This window comes from Geospiza fortis, unplaced genomic scaffold, assembly GCF_000277835.1.
Source record: "Geospiza fortis unplaced genomic scaffold, GeoFor_1.0 scaffold166, whole genome shotgun sequence".
NCBI classification, from domain to species: domain Eukaryota; kingdom Metazoa; phylum Chordata; class Aves; order Passeriformes; family Thraupidae; genus Geospiza; species Geospiza fortis.
In genome coordinates this window covers 11,072,037-11,095,076 of record NW_005054310.1, presented here as the reverse complement: position 1 = coordinate 11,095,076, position 23,040 = coordinate 11,072,037, and the positions used below count along the sequence as shown (strand labels likewise).

At 37.7% G+C, this 23,040-nt stretch overlaps 1 protein-coding gene across 1 annotated transcript in view; it reads left to right on the top strand.

The window, feature by feature from the left end:
* The window catches only part of TMEM117 (transmembrane protein 117), a 180,739-nt gene that overhangs the window by 756 nt on the left and 156,943 nt on the right, over positions 1–23,040 (top strand). The window contains exon 2 of the mRNA XM_005419257.2: positions 1,818–2,122. Within this exon, the coding sequence (XP_005419314.1) occupies positions 1,846–2,122 (277 nt within the window). The 5' untranslated portion in view covers positions 1,818–1,845. The remainder of the gene's footprint in view (positions 1–1,817; positions 2,123–23,040) is intronic.

Sequence of the window (23,040 nt, the reverse complement as noted above, 5' to 3'; positions counted from 1 at the left end):
TGCCCGGTCTGCGCCGGGGGCAGGGGAAATCGGGTCCATTTAACAGGTTGCGACGGGCGTGTGGTCCGCGGCGCTCTCGGCACCCGCGTTTTCGGCGTTGAGGTGGGTAGGAGCAGGATTTTTGTTAGCGATTTGTCACTGCTGGTGTTGCTAATATTGGCTTCCGATGCTATAAAACGCTTCCTAAGAAGCCGCGTCTTCAGCTGGGTGTTTGATAACTCTCGGGTATCCGGCAGCTGTCAAAAATACCAGGACGTGTAGTTGTTTTTCTCCAGCCCCATTCGGGGTTTAACATGGCTCATACACATAAGGAAATACCAAAACTTTTCTTAATGTTAAGAGAACGAGGAGAGAACAAGAAATAGCTTTGGGCATCCTTATGGCTCGAAAGGCAGTTTAATCTCCCCATACTGGTATTTTCTTAGGCAACGACCCTTACTTTAAATCACTTTTTTCATAAAGTTTTTGAAGGACTGACACTTCCTTTTGCCAACTTTTTAACTCTGTAATGTGGTATTATTTTCTCTTTTCGTATGTAATTTATGCATAATGGAATATTATTCCTTTCTTTTATTTACTGAATGCATTGTCTGAATCTGTCGAGGGGTTCTTTTATCCTTTTCATTTATTAGGTACAGGATTACTTGCAATTTTACTAATATGAAGTGGGTTAAGGAATTAAATGATTTTGGGACTAACTAAAGGGAGACATTGAAATTCATGCCATTTCTAAGTTTGCAAGTCCTACGTTAGAAGTCCAGGAAGGGATGAGTAATTGATAGGGGGTTTAGGTCTTTTGTGGGCCGTTTTTTGTTTGTTTTGGGTTTTTTTTCTGCAGAGCACATGACATTTGCAAAAATGTGCCACTGTATCCTTGAAGACTCATGCTGTAATAAACAAGCAGTATTACTAGACACATTTTTTTTTGCTTCCTACACACTGTGTCGCTTGAATAATTTTGGTGTTCTACAGCACAAAGGCCTTGTGTCTTTGTGCATACAAAGTGGTTGAAGAGGATGAAACAGCTAATTGGTTGTGAGTAAAAGAAAAAGAAATAAAATGGCAAACAACTAAAATGCTCCATGGTCAGTTGCATTTGTCTATAGCAGTACTTAATAAGTAGGCAGGTTTCAAAATACAGTTTTTGCATTCATACAGAACAGTCTGTTTTCAGGGTGTCTTATTTTATGGTTTTGAAAATATAGGTGTACTCTCTGAAGTCAGTGAAAAGATTTATACAGGCTTGCCTGACTTGCAAGAATTAATTCTAGAAACTTTTCCAAGATGTTATTCTTTCATGTGAGCACATGTTTCTGATCTTTCTGGGTCGTATGCTTTTAAGCTTCCAGTAGAAGACCTCTGGACTTCTGGGCTGGTTCCGTCCTTCTCCTACATGGAAAAGGATTCCACTTAGGCTTAGCATAATTTTTTTGTGAAATCTGTGTTGTATTTTTTGTGTGGCTGGAAAGGCAGTCTGGGTTTTAGGTATCTTGCCATGTTCTTATATTCATTCTTTTCATACCCAGTTATGGAGGAGTTGCATGGAGTATAGTTATTTGAAACTGAAAATCTTGTGCTGCAATGTACATATGTTTGGTTGTTGTTTTTACATTGGAATAGGGAGACATTTCAGTTTTTCCTGTGTCCGGATCTAACAATATCTTTTGATTGAAACTTTCATTTCTAGTCAAGTCTAAAGTGTTAAAAATTACTGATGACAAGGTTGCAATGATTTGATTTTGTAATGTGTGAGTCTCTCCTAAACTGTGAGAATTTGGAGTATATATAACATTATGCATTTGTGTCTTTACATACAGGCAAAACCCAGTTCTGCAGTACCTGAGGATGGATAAAGACTTCCGCTACTACTTCCAGCACCCGTGGTCTCGCTTAGTTGTGGCTTACTTAGTGATCTTCTTTAACTTCTTAATATTTGCTGAGGACCCAGTATCCCACAGCCAGACAGAAGCCAATGTTATTGTTGTTGGTAATTGTTTCTCCTTTGTAACAAATAAATACCCTGAAGGAGGAGGCTGGAGATTTTTGAAGGTGTTTCTGTGGCTCCTTGCCATTCTCACAGGACTGATAGCTGGGAAATTTCTCTTCCATCAGCGCTTGTTTGGTAAGTTAAAAGATGCATCTGCTGACTTCCTGGTAATGGCTTTCTGACTTTTCCATTTAGCTTTCTACTCGTGGCAATTTAGTAGACTTTGCTTTTAATCACTTCTACTGTTTAGAGCTGTATAGAACTCAGTTCATCAAAGCTTACACCATGATAGAAACTAATGCCATAGCATAACTTGATTTTAGTCAAAAAGTCAGTGATTTTAGTCAAAAAAGGATAAAAATAGTGAAAGCTGACATGTCTTAAATACTTGGGAGGTCAGTAACTTTCAATTTTTCTGTGTTACAAATGTACTTCTTTGCACTATCAGATGAGTTTTTAGGTCTTATATAATAACTTTCTCAACAATTTGAAGAAAAGGAATTCTTCCTTGGGGCAGCAGCTCTTCATGTCTTGTCAAAAGACACTTAAGTGGAAGCAGAGACTCTTATAAGTATTAGCAGAGCTGTGCTGAAGAGCTCCCATGTGAAAATGAGAATTCTAGAGAGGTAGGACCTGCCTCTTTTTTAGTACAAGAGCAAATCAGTAAAATGGAAAGGTGGGAAATGGGGAAAAACAAGACAGTAAATGTTTCCATACACAAGCTATGACTTAATTGAGGAATGTACTGTACATGGACTATCTAAAAGGGATGATATGGCTCTGGAAAAAAAAAATCTGAGACTGAGAACTTAGATGTAAATATATAGAGATAGAAAAATATCCATTGTTGTCTTAATTCACCTGTAGAGAATGTTGCATCTGAAGGCTCAAGGCTGTCTCTGTGTTCTAGAGATAACTAGAAATCTTCAGTACAAAAGATTTCTTTGTTTCTGCCTGATATAGGGGTCTCCTTGAGCCAGGTCTTATGAGTTCTCGGAGACCTATATCACACCCGAGATAGCTCAGCCACCTCAGATGGCATAAAATCAGCAGGATGGCTTCTATGGTAGTGTTGGAAATAGAAAAGTTTTAATAAAAGGCAAAATAACAAAGCTCTTTACAGAGAAAACCCAAGCCAGGGGCAAGAGGCTCTTGCTCCTGCTAAAACACCTCACAAAAGCGATTTGTTCCTTTTGTTATCTTCTTTTTCTAGTAAATTGCTTAGGCGGGACTTTTTTGCTTCTGTCCAGTTAGCTATCCTTAAGTTTGAGGTGAAGTCCCCAAGGTCCTATGAGATGTCTTTTTACCTAATTGAGGAGAGAAATTTCTGGGCTTATTCCCTTTTTAAGGAGACAAAGGATAATTTGGTCACTCCATCAACAGAGGGCACATTCCTAGCCAGTTGCACTATTTGAAACATCTGATTCTGGGTGTGTTGCTGCTGGTCTGGATGGACAGCCCCCATATTCTTACACTGGTAGCACTGCAGGATGAATGGTTACTGGAACACCTCAAAGCACATGAGCAATGGGCCATTTCCTTAGTCTGTCTCATTCTATTAAGATCAAGAGAGAGCCACTATTGTTTCAGTAAATCAAATGTAAAGCTGTTGTGTTGACGAGTGAACAAGCAAAGCCACATCAAATGACTTTTAGTACAGACTTCTCTTGAAGCAGTTATTCTGAAAAATAATTAAGCATCGTGAAGACTATTCAGCTGTTTTACCATCGTGTAATGGTAAATGTAAAATGTTCCCATAATGAGGGCATTTTACCTGGAACAAGGGCTACCACAAGAATGCTTTCAATTCTAGCTTCCCCAGTTGAGAAGTTTTGTTAAACTGAAGATGTTTAAGGAAAAGTGATGAAACTGATGATAAATTTAGAAAATTAGCCCAATAGTGAGAGGATTGAGAGGATAAAGGGAGATTTAGAGAGTGACTAGCTCAAATTTGAGGGGCAGAACTTTTAGTTCAGCATATGTAATGCAAGGCTCAGTGCTTGGAAGTGGCAAATATCCAGCATTTTTTTTATGTGAAAGGCTAGACAACCCGTGGAACAAGTTTTTATAGGCTATGACCTCATCAAGACATGAATTTTTATTTTTGAGAACACATTTTTCTGACAACAGAGTCATTATCTTCTATCTAGGTAGGTTATTATGATAATTCCTTCTGGATTTGTAAGTGAATATCATATGTAGCTAAACATAAATTTTAAAGTGACTTGATTCAGTCTTACTGCCAAACAGGGAAAGTCTGTCAGTGTCTGCTGCTTTGTGCCTTTGTGCAGTTGCTCAGTGAAACAGGATAGGGAACTTACCCATATTGGCAGCGCCCATCTTTTATTTCTGTAAGGATCACATGTCTGACCATTCTGATGTTTGTGGCAGCGCTAAGATGGGATCAGCATTGAGAGGAAACTAATGGGGAAGAAATTCCTAACCATGAAGGCAGTGCTAGTTTATGGATATTTGTGGTTGTGGTCTGGGCAAGCAACAGGGGTGTAGGTGCAATCTGATTTGAGGCTGCACATTGAGGTTCATGGCAAATTGAGCCAGTGTAGATCTGTCACAACTCCACCCTCCTAATGCCAGCCACATCATTCTGAGCCAGTGCTGTTGTTGATGTGACAGTGCAGCAAGCCAGCGCAGGCAGCCAAACTCATGGAAAATCAGTTGCTTCTGCTGTCATCTGCAGCAGCTCCTTGAACTGATGTGATCACTTGAGTGCCAGTGCTGATGAGACGGCCAAGGACTGTGCAGCCAAGGCAGCTGGGGGCTGTGCCAGCCATACCTTGTGCTGGCTCGAGTGCTGTGGTGCTGCACCCACACAGTGTGGCAGTGGAAATGTGCTGCTGCTGGTGATACACTGAGAGCAGATGGCAGGCAGTGGGACTGAAGAGCTGACTACTGCTGACTGATGTGGCTGTGTAGCTGTGTGGATAGACATTGCAGTGATGAGAATGTGAGTTTACAGCTTCAGGTATCTGTGTCTCCAAGAGATTTGTACAGCCTATGCTGAAATACTTTCTGCCCGTTATTTGCTACTACTTTAATGACTTCATTGCCTAGAAATAATTCCTTTTATTGAGATCCTCATTGAATATGTCCTCTGGATCTTCTGGCATCAAGCAGTTAATGAATTCACCCCTTTATTGTTTTTAATTTCTCTAGTCTATTTCTTTAAGTAGCTGCTACTTTTGTAATTTTTCTTTATTTAACTTTTTTTTTAACGTATAATTGCTTAGGACCACTCTGGTTTTAAATTCTTGTTTGTTTATTTATTTTTGTTTTTTTTTTTTTTCTCTGCTAAACTCTGTTTGCAGAGAAAATTGTGATTGGTTGTTTCTTGTGGCCTGTGTATAACTTCCTGCAGTCAGGAAACCAAATAGCACCAGTCAGTCCTCTCCTGTCTGGTCTTGGCTCAGCATGCAGGCTACAAATTGAAAATGAAAAGGATTAGTCTGCACATCTCACTTTAAATGAAGAGGAAAGGATTTTCTTTCTTTATGCCCTTTCTGCTTTTTTATTCTTTCTCTTTGGTATTTCTTGCTGCTGAGTTTGCATAGGAACTAGAAAGGTAGTGTAGCTAGAACTGTGTCATAATACAGTTTACCATCTGTGACAGTCACTGCCTGATAGCCATGACTGTCATGGACTAAAAAAATAAAAGAAATAGCACCTTATGTTTCTAAAAGTGGAAGAAGACAGGTTCTGGAAACCTGATTTAGGCTTCATCACTATGAGTTTACAGAGAGATAAGGGAGAAAGTAAACTATATTGATGAGAAGTAGAGATCTCAGCTGGAGGACATAGTGGAATGTTTTCTGTTGATAATATTTGTTGCAACCTTTGAGCAGTATCATCTTCAGGGAATCCTTCAAGACACTCCTCATGACTTAAAACAAGATTAGAAAACAATTACTTTTCTTGTTCATCAGTCAAGAAATAGCTTATTTCATTTGATAAACATTTCCCATGATAAATATTTCCATGGAAAATAGCCCTTATCTAGTACATTCTTTATATATTCATGACATGTGGTCAGAACAAGTAGAATTTTAACATTGTCTTTTGGCTGTTATCCACTGTATTATTTTGATCCATCACTAAGGATATCTTCTGTTTGGTTAGGTATTGTGTTCTGCTGTGCTTTTAATTTTCCAATGGAAAGTGAAAGGTCATAAAAGAATATTGGGAGTTTGGGGAAATAAAAAATAAAGATACATACCCCGGGTTTGTTTTTTCTTTCTGTATGAAAGAATTACTTGAGATAAAGTGGTAATTTTTTGATTAATTTTCTGCTTTATTTAAACCAGATTTATTGAAATCTGCTTGATTAATTTTCTGCTTGATTGCAAACTGACCCATTTGATGACACTATGCATTCAAAAAATCCATTCAAATCTTGACTTAAAAGAAATTCCTAAATAAGCATTTGCCTATTTTTCATATTGCTCTGTGGCATTGTATGGAAGATAGCACAGTGTTTAAGGTATATATAGAAAGTGTATGTTTTAATTGGCACCTGCTCAGCATATGCACAGTTGCTCTTCTGCACTACTTCAGACCTAAGTTCTGAGTTCAGTGTTTTTTTTTTTTTGCACAAAGTTCAGGCTGTGCATTTTGCATCAGTATAGATAGACATGATCCCTATAAATCATTATCACCAAGCCCAGCACAATAGCTATTCTAATCCATGCCCCTCTACTGTAAAAACTCTGTGTTAGGGACAATATTGGAGCTATCTCTGGATAAGAGAATAGGCTTAGGGACCGGAACGGTATTAAAACCTCAGAAAAGCCTAGGAACCACGCATGTAAAAATAAGTCTTCAGTTTGAATAGACTTTGAGCTGTATGCATAAATGGGCAGTATACTTGGAAAAATACCTTATTTTTTTCAGTCCAGCATTTTTGCTTTGACTGGTCCTTACATGTACTAATCCTTAGCTTATGCTGCATATTAGATATATCAGTTTTAAAAAACTTACTACAAAATGTACATGTTTCTACTTGTCCATTTTTCTGATTTTAAAGATGTATTAAAATCTGGTTAAAAGCCTGATTGCAGAGACTATGTTTGTATTGTATTTGTATTTGAATCAATTGCCAATGAGTGTTCTTAGATTTATACTTGTAAGTTCCTTTCTAAATGGGATGGATGGGAAAATGAAATACTTTATGTGTTATAAAATATTACAGCAAACAAAATATATATAGCTAAATCTGTCTTTATTAAAATGAAGGAATCATAATACAGCGAGTAAATTAGAGCCGTTGTATAAATGTTGAATTTAATGGGTTTCTCTCTTACAAATGTTCACAGTATGCAGTTTGTTTAAAATTAAATGATAATGTGAGCTTCACAGACAGTGGGATAAATTAATAAAGCACTCATTATAGGAATTGCACTGAACTGTGGGTGCATACAAATGTTGCAGATTTTTTAATGGACAGTAGTGCCATGCTGGGAGCAATTTCATGATAGATGGTTTCAAACAAAACACCCACCAAGGCTATGTGATCTGAAAACATTACTCTTTTTGTCAAACATCTTCTCTGGAAGGCTCTAAAAGATCATGCAAATGTCTTAAAAGCAGACACTTCAGTGTCTGCTTTTATGCTGAAATTTAAAGGGTGTATTAACTGACTGAAGATTGCAAGAGGAAATTAGGCAGACTGGGATTTAGTCAGGATGATGGTGCAGTACATGGGAAAAGTGGATGTTAGTCAGGTAAAAGGATAAATTCATACAATATTACATATATGATCAGTTAGTATCCTGATACGTTAGGGGTCATGTTAGTGTAAAATCTGGGCAGTGCTATTGCTGCTGGTGTTGGCATATCACTTTCATAGTGGTGCTTGTGAAATAGCTAGTGAGCCATGTGATCTGTTTTGCCAAAGAAGCTTCCCATAGATTTGTTAAGATTTTTGCATGCTTGTTCTCCAGCCAGATTGCTTCCCATTCTTGTTTGATGGTAGTGATAGGAGCTGTTATACCACCATCTGTAGAAACAAGTGGTGAGCATATAGCAATACTTGCATAAAATTCTAAGCTGATTGATAGAGCATATTCTTTTCTGTTGTCAGCTCTGTGTCTTACATTATACTAAGGACTGTCACTTAAAACCCAGCAACTTTGTTCCTGCTCTTTCTTTTCCATTGATGACTTCAGCCTGATAGAAAACAACTAATGTGATAGCTGGTAAAAAATACTGTCTTCAAGAGCCTGTTCAGTATTTTAGTAACAATGACCAAGTTAATGCTGTTGAAGGTATTCAAGGCCTGCTGTGATTGCCTCATGGTCAATTCACCTCTTTTGTACCAGTAAAATGTTGAAGCAATATAATAAAATTATTTTGGTCCTACAAAATATGTGCCAAGGGGCCAGTCCAACAGTTTGCTAATAATAACACACAAATGACTGTGAACAAGCATTTCTGAGAGCCAGAATCCTCAAATTAAAGAAAAAAAAAAAGCAGCAACATAAAAAGAAGAAGCTCTCAGTCAGCCACTGAATGAGTTGCAGGCTCATCAGATTCCAGCTCTGGCAAGCTGACAGTACTTCAGATATCAGTTTATTTTAAACTTTACATCATTCATGAGGGAGACCACAAGTGACCTTTCAAATATAAATGAAAAGCGTGCAAGTGACCTCCTACTTTCTTCTCTTACTCTTATTTTTAGAAGAGCCATAACATTTCACTGCTTCCTCTTTTCACGCTCAATGAGAAGACTGCTGTTGTCTGCACTTAGCCTTCGTTGTGGAATCAGTCTTTGGGTAGGAAATTATGGAGTTTAATTGGAGAGATACAGGCAATAGCTACAAAAAGATTATTCTCTCTTGGTAGAAGATTTGATTCTACTGGAGGTGCATACCCCACTCCCCAAGCAGTAGCATAAGAGTGCAGGAAGAGCTATGTGTGTCAGATTTTCCATAACGGGAAAGCTCTAGATAATATTTAGCATCCAGTGACTAAAACTAAAAATAAGTTCATTGCTATTTCATATTGATGTGTCAAATGTGTGTTTTGATCTTTTTGACATGAGTTTCAGATTTTTCTTTCTGTTTGAAGCCAGGAGTGATTTTGGAATGATGCCTGCCACTTATGGGAATGATGTGTCTTCATTCCCCAATTTCCAGAAATAGAAGTGAGCTTATTCTTAGTAGATGCATCCTGATGGGCATAGTGCAGGTGCAGCCTAGTGCAGGAGCAAATTTCACGTATCATTATCCAATACAAGGAGGAGATGGAGAGGATATTAGTGTGGAACTTCACCTCGCCATGTGCCTGCTGAAGAGTCCCTAGGAGAAAATTATTTCCTTGGTCCCCTTGGGGTGTCAGTGGCATGAACGTCCTTCACATACAAACTAACATTTCTCTCTGTGTGGTTCTGCTGGGACCCCAAGCTGAATCCAGCCTGTGCACTCCCCAGCCTATGCACTTGCCTTATAACGTTGTTTTTTAAAAAAATATAAATAGAAATAGAAATAAAAATATTTTAATTCCAGAATGTAAAAAACCCCTCAACCTATTCTGGTTCTTAAAAAACTTTGAATACATTATCAGGATATAAGACCTATATAGCAAATAGTAGGTGTGTATACATTTCTCACAGATATTTTACATATGGCAAAAGTAAAGAGTTTGTAAATGTCTTCACTAACCAGACTGACTTGCAAGGAGGAAGGATCAGTAATTGTTCCCTATGACACAGGTAGGGCAGAAATGCGGAGTTTCTAAATGTGATTGCTGAGACATGAGAGGCACATGCCCTAATTTCAGATTATGGAAAACAGGATTTTCTGCATTCTTCTTTTTTCATCAGAAGGGCAATGCCCCTTTCCCCATTGAGTAACTCATGCCAGGGGTTGGCAGGAACAGCAGAAACTCTCCTGCTTTGAGGATTCACACTGTCCCTGGTGCCTTTATGTGGGAAAGGAGTCTCCCAGGGGCAGGCTGGACATCTGAGTAGAGGTAGCAGCAGAGCCTTGAATTCAGCTTTCATCTGCACCACTGGGGTATGATCTTTCAAAGTGGCCAGCTGTGTAGAGCTTTTTAGGCTCAGCTATGTGCATGCTAAATAATTTTTTCTCTTTCTGTGGCACTGATGTAATGTCTGTCTACTGTGAAGCACACTTTCATTTAATAGTAAAGCAAAGAAGAAATTAAATCTGTGCAAGATTCAGATAAAGTCAAACATGCTAAACAAATAATGAAAAAATAATTAGGGCAGTGAGGGAGCGAAGAGATGAGGCAAGATGAAGAAAAACATTCCGAGAGAGTCACAGCAGAAACAATATTTAATTTTAACTTACTTGAGTAAAAGGCCTAAAGATTGAGAGACTGCAGTTTTAAATAACAAAACCTCACAAATATCCTAGCTCTTTTGCTAATAGATGTGACAAAAAGTATGGATCTTATTTTACACCTGACAGTGTAATGTGCTAGAGGTACAGAAAAGAGAGAAGGAACTGGAAACGAATATTTTATAAGGAATGTCTGTGGAGTTCCTGATCTGAGGAATTCAGGGCTTCGCACGATATACAGTTTTGTGTCACTTTCATGCAGCAAATAAAAAAGTATTTACAAACCGTTTTCTCCATGCCCACCACTTTGCTTCATGTTATCCTTGACAGGTTCTAGCCAAGATGACTTTGAAGTGGTTTGGGGCTTATATCCCGTGAGCCTTATCTCTGTGGCAGCCAAAGGTGGAGCAATTTTTATCTAAATTAGAGGTCACTTTTGTATGACTTCTCTAAATTCAGAGAGTAAAGCGGGAGTGCTGCTCTCTTGGGGATGCCTACAGATTTCCATCTCTTAGGCTGCAGATAAAGAGCAGATTTCTCTTGAGGCTGTGTTTCTGCTTGCCTTGCTGGGCACAGGGCAGAGCAGCTGCAGGGATCAGGGGCTCTGCAGAGCTCAGGGCCACGCTGCTGTGCCAAGAGCTGGCCCAGGCAGCCTGTGCATACCCAGAGCTTATCAGACTAAACTCTGGCTGTCAAACTCAATGAGAACTTGGCCAAGCTTATGTAAGGTTGTGTATAAAAGATGAATTAGTGCATTATAATATATAACATTAGTGAGTAACATATTGCATATAACATATTGCACTTGCAGTATTTTGCAGAATATTGTCCCTGTGGCTACAGAAGTGGCTGACACCCCCAAAGCTCCATTCACTTTGTCTTACTACCCCTATGCCCTCCTAGCAGGGGATGGAGGATGCCAAATTATTAACTATATCAACAAACCTATTTTTTAATGGCTCCACCTAAGCAAGTGATACAAAATGATACAAAATGAGCTTTCATGTATTAAAATTTTCACAAGACTTACTTCAGTTTCGGGCTGAAGTTTCCAAATGCTGAAAAATTTGTTCAGAAAAAAAAAGAGGTCAGGTTCCCTACTTTGATGACTCAGGAATATGTTTATAATGTTTATAGAGTCAAAAATTTAATAGCTATGCCTTCTTTTAATCACCTGAGCATCTGAGGTTTTGCACTTGACATTTTTCACTCAATTGCAAAATTCAGAGAAATGTCATGAAAATCTAAGTATGAATCTGCTTCATATAGTTAGCTTCCACCAATGCACAAATATCCTGCAATGACATGACATTAAGCACTGCTTATTAATCTTAATTTGCTTTTCTAGAAATAGCACATCATTCATTTGTATTATGTACACAATATAATTGTGTACAAAAAGGATTATCTACTACATACTGATTGAAAGAGACCACAGACTAGACTAAACTGTCATGGCCAATATATTTAGTAGTAACTTAGGAAAAACTGGATTTTCAATCATTTGATACTATGTTATTTGCAAAAGTAACCAGGACAAATAATATATTGCAAAAACTATGCTTACTAGGAATACTCTGGCTGGAGAAACTGTGTTATAATAATCAGTGAAACTGAACAAGGTAATATATCCATGGCAAATTTCCTTTGGAGCTGGTGTATAATGAAGACAAATTTTCATTACTAAGAAAGCCAAAGGGTGGGCAGGTTACAAGTAGAACATACAAAAATACTCTTTCAAGGTAACTGTATAAAAAGCTAGCAAACTATTAGGTCAGCAAGGAGAAGGGGAGGAGCAGAAAATATTGTAGTTGAAAAATGTTTTAATTTTTCCAGTATATGCTTGGTTTTTCTCCTTTGTTTTTAAATGAATAATTAATTTAATAATAAAAATAGTGTACAGAAAAATGCATTGCTATTCTTTATCCAGCATATTTAGCTCTCCTTATTTGGAGAACTGTTTAACCAGCTGCCATGTTCACTCGAGACCACTAGAAGGTGCTCCTCTGTTGAAAGATAATTATTTCTGTCTGAATTGCTGTTAAAAGCTAATTTTCTTCAGATAACTGTGGTTCTGGCCAATTGTTTACACAGACTGTAATTGCAGCCACTACCCCTGCTATAAACCAGCTGGACCTCATCTGCTATAACCATTATCACAGCATGAAAATAACAGATCTGTTATCATTCATTCTCTGATAAATCAAAATCCCATCTGAGCAGAACTCTAGTTATTTCTGCTGGAAGGTGAGACATGGAAATTGTGGTGGAACTAGCAAACCACACATTATGTAAAGTTAGGAATCACAGAATCATTTAGGTTGGAAAAGACTTTTATGATAATTGAGTCCAACCATACACCTAACACGACTAAAACCCATTCCTGGAGTAAATTAAAGCAGAATGCATCCCTGATGAGAGTTTGTACACTTGTCTGAAGTCTGAAGGAGAGTCCAACATAACAAGCAAACAAACAAAAACAAATAAACAAAAAAGCAAAACAAACAAAAAAGCCCGAACAAAACCACAACAAACATACAAACAGTCACTTGTTAGAAGTCCAACTGCTAAATGTAAGACTGGTCCAAGTCTGGCAGAATAATAATCAGCCTTCCTGTGTGAGATCTGTGCAGATTGCTGCACGTACTAATTCTGACATAGGATTGGATTAACTGATTGTATCCTTTTCTGGTACTCAGACAGGTGTTGATCTGGATGCATATACAGGTGCATCCTGTGTATAGCTTACAGAAAAGCAGTTTTCCCTGAGTCTGGAAAGGCTCAGGTCTGTGTGCATACCCCTGTACTCCACTGTGAGCTAAAGAACATCTTTTTTGTCACAGGAACGTGCTTCCTCTTGGTCCCACGAAGCAAATTCTCCAGTTTTTGCCCTGGAAACACAGACAGGCTCAGTAATGGGGTGCCTGTTTGTCCAATGTGAGATCTAGTCACAGTGTCCATAAGAGACAGCAGAGTTGCAAATATTTATTGAAGACAAAAAATAAACCTCATGCTTAATCTGCTTTGTTTTCTGACTCAAAATTCTTTATAAATGTTTATTTTAAAGGCCTGTGTAGTAGATAAGCAATTCTATTTACTATTAAAAATAAGCTTGTGAATTGGCTTCAGGAGAAAAGAACAAATAGTGTAGAGAAACCCTGATTATTTTGACAAGTTGTTGCAGAGCATCAGTGAAGTGGTATTGAAGAACAGAGATTTCAGCACTTCCCTTCAGAGTTCAGCATCAACATTACACAGGCTATAAATACTGCTATGTTTCTTTTATCTGCTATGAGGTTTGGATTCCAAAGAATTCAAAGAAGGAAAATGTAGTTTCTGGAAGAGTGACATATATGATGCTTAAACATTTTAGCTCTAAAATTAAAAAAATAAGGAGGATAATGAAATTGCTTTCATAGGTTTGGCAGTTAAAAAATGCTAAAAATTCTAAAAGAATAAAGAGCGCAAAAATATAATTAAATACTTACATGCCTTTTAACTAACTTTTCTTTTTTTTTTTTTAATTCTGCAGTGAGGCCATTTAAAAAGATAATTATATTTCCTGTTAGTTTTGTAACCTGAGATTGGGTCACATAGAATTAAAAAATCTCACGAACAAATGCGTTAGCATTTTCTGTTGCTAATGCAGGGTTTTCAGTTACTTCCCCACTAAAAAATGTTCTAAAACATTACAGGAAATCAATATCTATTTTTACAGGTTTCCTTTTATCTGCATCAGCACAATTGTCTAAACCTGAAGTAATAAAATCAGTAATAGTAAAGTCTAAAATTAAAATTGTGGTCTAAATCTCTATAATGGAAATTGAGAGGCACAGAAAAATTCAGAATTAAGCCTGCCTACACACTAATTCTGGCACAGCTTTGGGCCTTTCCAGATTATCTGCATTTTACAACTCTTCCAAATCAGCAACTTGAAGTATTGCTTCTAGGTAGTAGCAATGACATGAATGTAAAGCAGAGATGTGGTGCCTTCAGGACCCCCTGCAAGGTTTGATATGGCAGATGGCACTGACCATCACCACCCAGATCTCTCTTGCCTTTGGGTAATCCATTTAGTAAAGAAAGTGTCAGCTCTTTCAGCAGCAAAAGTCCATCCTCCTCTTCTTGTTTTGGCATTAAAAGATGAATGTGCATTCTTTTGAACAATTCTTTTCTTCTTTGAGAAATACTAAGAAATCTTTAAAGGCTATGTGGCATTTCTAAAATGGCATTTCTTTCTCTAAGGAAGGCAGAGTGCTGTGCATTTCACCTGTGTGCACTCACCTGCACTCTCTAGTTCAGATTAGGCCCTTGAGACCACCAAAACCAGGTAAGATGGGCTGCACAAGAAGCCCAGTGGAAAGACATCTGGCTACAGACATCAGTCTTCTGACCAGCGTTGGCTGAACTGGTGGGAAACCCGAGATCCTAAACCTGAGATCCTAAGCTCCCTTCATCTTGGCACACAGTGTTCTGTGTGAGGACATCAGTTTTCCAGCTGGGTCAGTAGCTGAGACCTTGACTGTTACCTTTTGTGACATTAGGCTGCATTTTACCTTAGACTGCAGAAGCTGAGAGCTGCAGTGCTCCCTGATTAGGGTTCACCTTTCCCAGCTGGAGGAAGCCCCATCTGTGCTGAGTCATGTGAACTGGAAGGGACCAAGCTGGTAAGTGCCAAGCTGAAGTCCTGAAAAGAGAACTTGGGAGGGCTGTAGGTTTGATAGATCCCTGCAGGAAACCAGCACATCCCATCATCTCTTGATTGCAGGCTCCAGGGAGACTTGGCCCCTCAGAGTCTTGGGTGTCTCTCTAAAGCAGGAGCAGAGAAGTTACATTTCTTTACGAGGCAGATGATGGACTTAGTCGTATCACCTGCCTCTGCTGTGGTTCCTCCAGCTGTAGAATCAGTCTAGGCATATTTTTTCTCGTGTCTAAAGAGAGTTGACTTCCACAGATTAAAGCAATGTACAGTAGTGAAGTATTTTAATAGCATTGTGGTATTGTTATAGTTTTTTGCCAAGTGAGGTGATTCTGAGGCATGGCAAAGAAAAACTTTGATACCAGAATACACTCATTTATCGAAGAGAAAACCAAACTTTAAGGAACATCTGAACATTTTTATTTTAACAAGTAAAGTATTACAAAGAGAAATAGAGAATATAAAGATGCTTTCCTTAGCAACTTTGGGAAATTTGTAGCAAAATTTATCTCTTCAATGTAGAGATTTTTGGTTTAACAAGTTTTGCTTACAAAACCATGCTGAATGTATAATAGTAAGTGAGAAAGTTGTTTCTCTGACAATAGCTGAGCACGTACTTAAAAGGTCAAATCTTTCAGGCCATGGTCTCTCTTGTCTTCATTGAGTGCATTATGAAGATGTTAGAATATCTAGATAAGATACACAAAAGCTACCTAGACCCTGCAGTCTGTTTTGTAGGCTAATACATTATTACAATATACTATAAAGTGTTCAAACTCATAATAGTTAGGTATTTAACTGGATACCATGTCCTCAGATTTAATCCAAAGATCAGTGAGAAACCAATATAGCAACATATTTTTCGTAGTAGAAGATGTTTACTTTGGCTCTTGGCTGTTTAGTTTATTGTTCCCTTATTGTAGCAAAATGGAATAAACATATAATTTTATTTGTTTATGTCATTCTATCCAGGTAATATTATAATAAAACATTTTAGGAGCATGTATTTCAAAGTAAAATTACAAGCAAGTAAATATGAACAGATGTCTTGTGCCTTTTAACTCTTACTTTGCAGAAAACCTTTGGTTTCAATCAGGGCAACATGAGCATTAGATCAGCCTAGTTGAACAAAAATGCTTTTAAAAAGTGTTCAATTGATTATATAACCATTTATAATCAGGAAAACAAATGTCTAGAACCCTTATCAGCTACTAGAGTATATTCACTGCTGAGTATCATGAGAAACAGGAATATCTTGAGGTGAGAAATGGAAGGATCTCTTTAAAGATTATGCGGTACTTTTGGACTCAGCATGTTGCATGAGATGTCCAGGCTGGGAGAACAGCCAGCAGAGGCACTGTGGCGCAGATGTGTTTTGTAGCACTGCCCTTATCTGCTTTTTTTCCTTCTGTTCTTCATTATTCAGGGTTGGTTGAGACTAATTTTTCTAGAAGCATGAGGTTGTTACTTCTCTTTTTTTCCCCCCTTTTTCTCTTATGTGTGTGAGCACCCTGGGACCTCTGTTATAGCTGGCTGTATTGATAGATCATTATTGAGCTTTATGGAACTTGTGGACACAGACAATGGAGGCAAGCAGACATGGAGGCATCTTTCCAATAGACAGTTATATTAAAAAAAACAAAGAATATTTTTCTTCTAAAGTAAGAAAAATTGAAATATTAAGAATTATCAAAGGAAAGAAGCAGTACTTAGAATGAAGTAAGTACACATAGGCATGTAATTTTCCTGTGATATTTTGTGAGTGTAATAGTACACCCCAACAGTTGTAAAGTGTTTCATATTGTCAGAACTAGATTATTTTCTTATCATTAAAAAAAAAATCTAGATTTTTTATTCATATATTTAGTCAATAGAATTGAAACAGAACAAGAACAAGAGACATTGAATACCCATGTGGAATAGAATAATTTTATAATGCATACAAAGAGAAAATTATATTACAACAGTGGGAATGAAAGAATTAAGACTGTACAAAGTATATTAAAATCTATTTCATCATCAGTAACTTTGAAAGTAAAGTTCATGTGCTCACTGATACATGGGCTTTCATAATTACCAAGGTAATGTGTGGAACTTGGCACAAAAACAAGTCAGCAGGTGGCTGATTACTGGAACATGATTATTTTGCCCATACAGTGTAATGAAAGAACACATATTTAATGACTCTTGAAGGTGGATGTTCTGATGACTGTTGTGCTGGCTGAATGACTAAAATGTATTGTAGTCTTAATTATCTTGGACTGTCCTGAAACTGTGATGCTAAGACCTCAAAGGAACAGGAGAAGAAGCGTTTTGTGTAGTGGCATCTCTTACCCTTCTTGCAGTTCAGCCACATTTTCATTTCAGAGCTTTTTCCAGTGCAGATTTCTGTCTTTTGAGGAGTTCAGAGTTCGTGGCAGAGCATGGGCTCCCCTGAAGCAGAGCACTAATAGCAAACAACTGCAGTTGCCTGGGTTTGGAGGGAACCCCTGCTGCCTGGGAGAAGGCTTAGCACAGCTCTCTAATCCATGCTTGTTTGTTTCATGAGCAGAACTGTGGCTCTGACTATCCTCAGGGACTTTATCTTACTATTTATTTTTTGTTTGTTTGTTTTTGGAAACGTGCTGCACTTTCCTGGGTTAATGAGCTTCCACTGCCAGTGGAACTCTAGAGCAAGCAGCATTAAAATGAAGTACTTGTAGAAAGCTTTCTGCAAATGCTCAAGCAGTTCAGCTGTAAGCATTCTGACAGTTATTAATTGCACAATCACAATCACGGCAGCACTTACAAACTGATGAAGAAATAATTAACAGAAATTGTAAGGAGTCTCCTCAATACTGTCTGCTCTTAATCTTGCTGTATTTTTCTCTCCCAGAATTAAAGGAGCTACTTAAAACTTTTAATCATTTTTTTATTCCATGTTGCATGTACATACAGATAGAAGTATTATTTCACAATAAATTAGGGTATGACAACAATATTTAAAATGACAATTCTGTAAAGCTAGGAGCTGCTAGTATTTCTTGTCATGTTAAGTTTTACTCTGCATTTCTGTGTATTCTTGCTTATTCGAGAGATATCTGTACAATATGGGAGACCAAATATAAAAAATATTTGAATCATCAGAAATAGGTCTGATGACACAAAGCCACATAAGCATCTGGAAATACAAGTCTTTGTACACTGGAGTTTAAGTCATTGTTCTCAGGGACAGAGTGATGTCCCTTACCCTTCCTGTCAGACAACAGCAGTACTGGCATTTGGGATGACATTTTATACTTTTAATTCTTTCATAGAACGTCTTATTTGCTATTGTAAAAATGATTGGGTCAAGGCAACTGTTGATGCTGCAGATGATCTCTGTGACTTTGTAAATGGCAGTTAATGTGCTCATGTTCCCACAGGGTGGTTGACAATTAATTCTGTAAATTAGTATCACCATCATCATGACATGGTAAGGTATGAAAGAAACAGCAAACACAACCATAGCAGCTGAAATCAGTAAGAGAGGCCTAACAAGTCTGTTCCTTCTTTGCTGGCGTTTGCTGAATTGCAGTAAAGCTTTGAGAGTCAACATATAGCATGTAAAGATGACTGTGGCTGGAATTAGGAATCTCAATATAATTTTGGAGAGTGTGAATGGCACAGCAAATTGTATAGGTTCTTCAGTGCTATCCAGGTGATTCGTGATGATGTGATGTCTTCTAGCTGCAACTGTGTAGTAAATCTCAGGCCCTGATGCAATCGCTATGAAGATCCAAACCCCAATGGTGCAAAACACGGCCTTTTCTTTGTCCCACCATGTCAATGAGCTGATGGGATGAACAGCACCTATGTATCTGTCAAAACTGATGAGTGTCAGGAAATACACACTTCCATAGATATTAATACTAAAAAATAGTCCTATGATCTGATAAAACACTTGACTGAAATAGATAGCAAACTTCTGGATATTATAATATACTGAAAAAGGTGCCACGAGAGTCCAAGTAAAGTCACACAGTGCCAAATTAAAGAGAAATATGGTATTGGTAGTCCATGTCTTCATGCAGTAAACATAGTGTCGTAGTGCAAGTATATTGCCTAGAAATCCTGTTAATAAAGTCAAAAGGCACACCAGAATCAGCAAATAACAGTACCACTCCAGCTTAGGATTTCTGTTGCAAATGAAAATCATGCATGTGCCATTCATCATCTGTCCACGGGGTACGCCTGAAGGGAAAAGAGGGACCAACAGCCTTTAAAATAAAACCAGAGTTGGATACATTGCATTTAAAATTCAAAAATAATAAGTTAAATTCAGTGTTTGAACTGACAAAAGAATTCAGAACACAGTATAATGTACAAACTCTCTCCTCTATCTGAAGGAAATGTGAACTCCAAGTAGGTAACACAGCTTACTCTACAACACCCACACAAGCAGATCTTCATGAACTTATATGGGAAGCTTTATGTACTTTTCTCTCTGCTATTTACTGTAGTGTACGATGGATGTGAGAAAAAAAGTGTGCACTGTCAAGTGAGAGCAGTGTCACTTGGCCACTAATCAATCTTTGGAAAAAGCAGAGGAGGTGACAGAAGGACAGTAATTGCCCATGCTCATTCCATCATTGCTTTGATTGCCTTGAGCATCCATATGGGGCCTAGGGGCAAGCTTCATGTGGGCAGCTGTGCACTGAGCTGTGACTGAGATCACAAAACAGCATCAAAACAAATGAGGATGAAGTTCTGCTTTTAGTGAAGGCCACAGAAACTTTTCAATCTAAAGGGCTAGACAAAGTGCTTTTTTTTGACCTTTTTCTTTGATTTTCTTCTGGAAATATTTGTCCCAGGATTAAAAGCTTGTCCTTTGGTAGCGTTAGAGAATTTTCTTTTAATCTAACTTTATGGCCTACTTTGTATCAATTCCCATTATGAAATATGTGGAATATAGACCTGCAGTATATTTTTCAAAGCAAGTTTTTATTGCTTATTAAGTCTTATGCTTAATTCTAATGATTTTTTTTCCTAACAAAACCAAAGGCTGGAATATTCTGTCAGAATGAGCTGTCACCAATTGCAGTTTGTTATGTTTCTAGAAAATTTCCGAACGATGCCAGACTATGAGGTCTGTCCAAGTAGAAGCTTTTTATGAGGATCATCCAAACAGCAATTTATAGATCAGAGTCCACTGCAGTGCTTGCTAGGATGACAGAATAAAATTTTCAGAAAGGACCTTTTCAGAATGTTATTGACTCATTGAAAATTTTGAAACATCTTCAACCATTGAGTTGGCAATAGTGGATTTTTTTTCCTAAGGTAATGCTTTGCTTTCATGTCAAGCTTAATACGTCAAGACTTTTCCAAAGGTATGTTCACATACATGGGTCAAACTATAACAAATGGAAGCTGCAGTGAAGACCTGCTAAATAAAGACTGCATTATTGTGCTTTGCAAATTTATGGTCCACTTAGTTACCTGACAAAAAGCTGGTTTAGACTGTATTCAACAAAATTAGGAAGGAAAATGGTTTTCTAGAAGCTCAGCAACAAAGGCAGTCAAATGACTTTCCAGGAAATGATGTAGATAGAAAACCATCTGTTCTACTCATAGTGTATTTCACAGGTGGGGAATGTTTGTTCTATAAATGTATTTTTTAAGGTATTGAAGCACTGGACTTTAACCTAAGGTAGCTATACTTTCCCTGCTCCTTAGCCTTTGTGAATATAAAAAATATTACGCAAACTGTGTAATTGTTTTCTTCTGACATTTATAAGATATCCCTGTAAATTCTTTAAAATGTGAAAGATAGATAGTTAAGTAATGTTTTCTCATGATATGTTCAATTTAAAGTAGTTTGAATAGGTATAGGAAATTTATATTTTCCTAAACCCCTCTTGGCTAGAGTTTGTGTGTTCTTGGAATTAAATTGCATTTCCTACCTCTCTGCCTTCCTTTTCAGTACTTACAAATGGCAGTATAGGTAAGTCCTAAACTGGCTACAAATAGTATGGCCATAGCTGCACCAGGGAGTTGTAATGCCAGGTTCCTGATCTTATTGAGCTTCTGGCCAAGGGCTATAGTTAGGTCTAGATGGAGGGAGGCAAACAGCTGTGCCACCTGCTCTGCTTTGCTCCAAACTGGCAGATAAAGTCTGAATGTGCAGCCTTGTGACTGTGTTAAAGCAGTCACAGACTTGAACAAAACTAAATCCCCAATCTTCATCGCCTTCAGTTTGCTGGGCTGCACTTAGGGCTGAGCTGTGTGAAGCTGGTTTTGTAGCTCAAGAGATTGGAGCTGCCCAGCTGTGTAAGGTGCATTTGGAGCTCAGAGAGTCATTAGAAAATATGTCTGTTTGTGTAGGCATTTCCCACATGTCTGCCTTGGGATTCCTGTTTGAATTTTCTAAAATGTTTTTGCTGTGTCCTGTTAATTCTTTGTATTGTAGTAGAGCTTAGAGACCATAATAAGACTTGGTTCTTGAAGCTCTGCTTTGCAACTGAAGTGAGTGACTTTGAGGGTGGACACAGAGGAACAGATGGAGAGATAAAAAGAACCTTTCCTGAGGTAACTTAATAGTTTTACCACCAGCTTGGTGCTATTCCAGGATCTTCTGGAATAGAAGAATTTAGGATCTCTTGGAAATTAGAAGAATTTAAAGCCTATATAATCACAGATGCAATCTGACTGCGTGCAGGAAGACAGGCAGCATGCCCTGCTCTATGCTGAAGCCACTGAAGCTACCCTGATGTCCAGAAGATATGTGCTGTAATAATTTTCAGAAGTGACATTTTTTTATATGAGACAATAGCAAGTTTTCTGTCTACTGTCTTACCACCAACAGCATAAATAAAGCTACAGGATATGACTAGATTGTCTTCACAGTTTGAATCCAAAATTTTGCATCTGTATTTTAAGAAAACTTTATTTTTCTGAACATTACAGCATTCACTGCTAAGTCCAGGTATTCTTAAGCAAAGCCAGCCAACACACATACACGTATTGTACTGGGGCAGAATGAGCAACAGCACCATGGCATTATAGTGTGCATGTGTTGTTGTTACTACTGGCTAAAATCAGACTTTCCAAACTTTGATGAAAGTAGAATTGGTTTTCCAGGTTGAAAAATACTTCCCATTTATTGAGGTTAATTTTTCAGTTGAACAGTTTCAGTCATAGATGAAGATGACCTGGAGCACTAAGTAGGCAGAAAGAGCAATCCCTTGATGGTGCACCCAGAATTAAAGGAATACACCAGATTCAATGAAGAGCCTTTGTAATATTAGAATGTTACAAATATGCCCAGGAAATGGCTGAAGTTTATGGTTTCCATCACTCATAATTAGGACAATAAAACATGCTAAATGCATGGGTAAGAACTTACTGTTTCTCTTACTTCTGCTTCTGCAGTTTAATGAGTGAAACCGTCTTATGGGATGTGGATCTAAAGATACTGGAAAAACTTTAGTTTTTTAAAAAGTGACCTGTTTGACTCAATTTTTTGTATCTTCCTATTGAGTTGTCTTTTCTCTTGGACTGGCAAAAAAATACTGGTTGGTTACTGCCTGGTTTGTGGCAGGACCCTAAACGCTGACATCTCTGCTACCCTGTGTTCCCCTAGAACTGTTAATGTGCTCTCCAAAGTCTTGGAGCAGATAAAAATATCTGTTTCCAGTAAGAAATTGTATTTTGAGGAAACTTCTGGTGGAGCTAGAAACATTATGTTAGGACAATCTTGATTTTTGTATGTAGTTAATTCACAGTTTATCACACAGTGGTGGTCATTCATATGGCATTTAACTTGCATTTGCAAAGGTCCATTAGGCTTAACACATTTATTTGGGGTTTTTTAAGTGTATAATTTTTTATTAGTAAATATATCCTAATAATCATGTTCTTCTCTGTCATACCTGTTGGAATTTATTTTACATTTTTAACAAGTTCATAATGAGCAACTAATTTTCCCTGGAGTAAAAAAACAAAACCCAAAATAAAAAAAACCCAACCCCCCCCCCCCAAAAAAAAAAAAAACCCCAAAACCAAAAAAAAAAAAGCAAAAA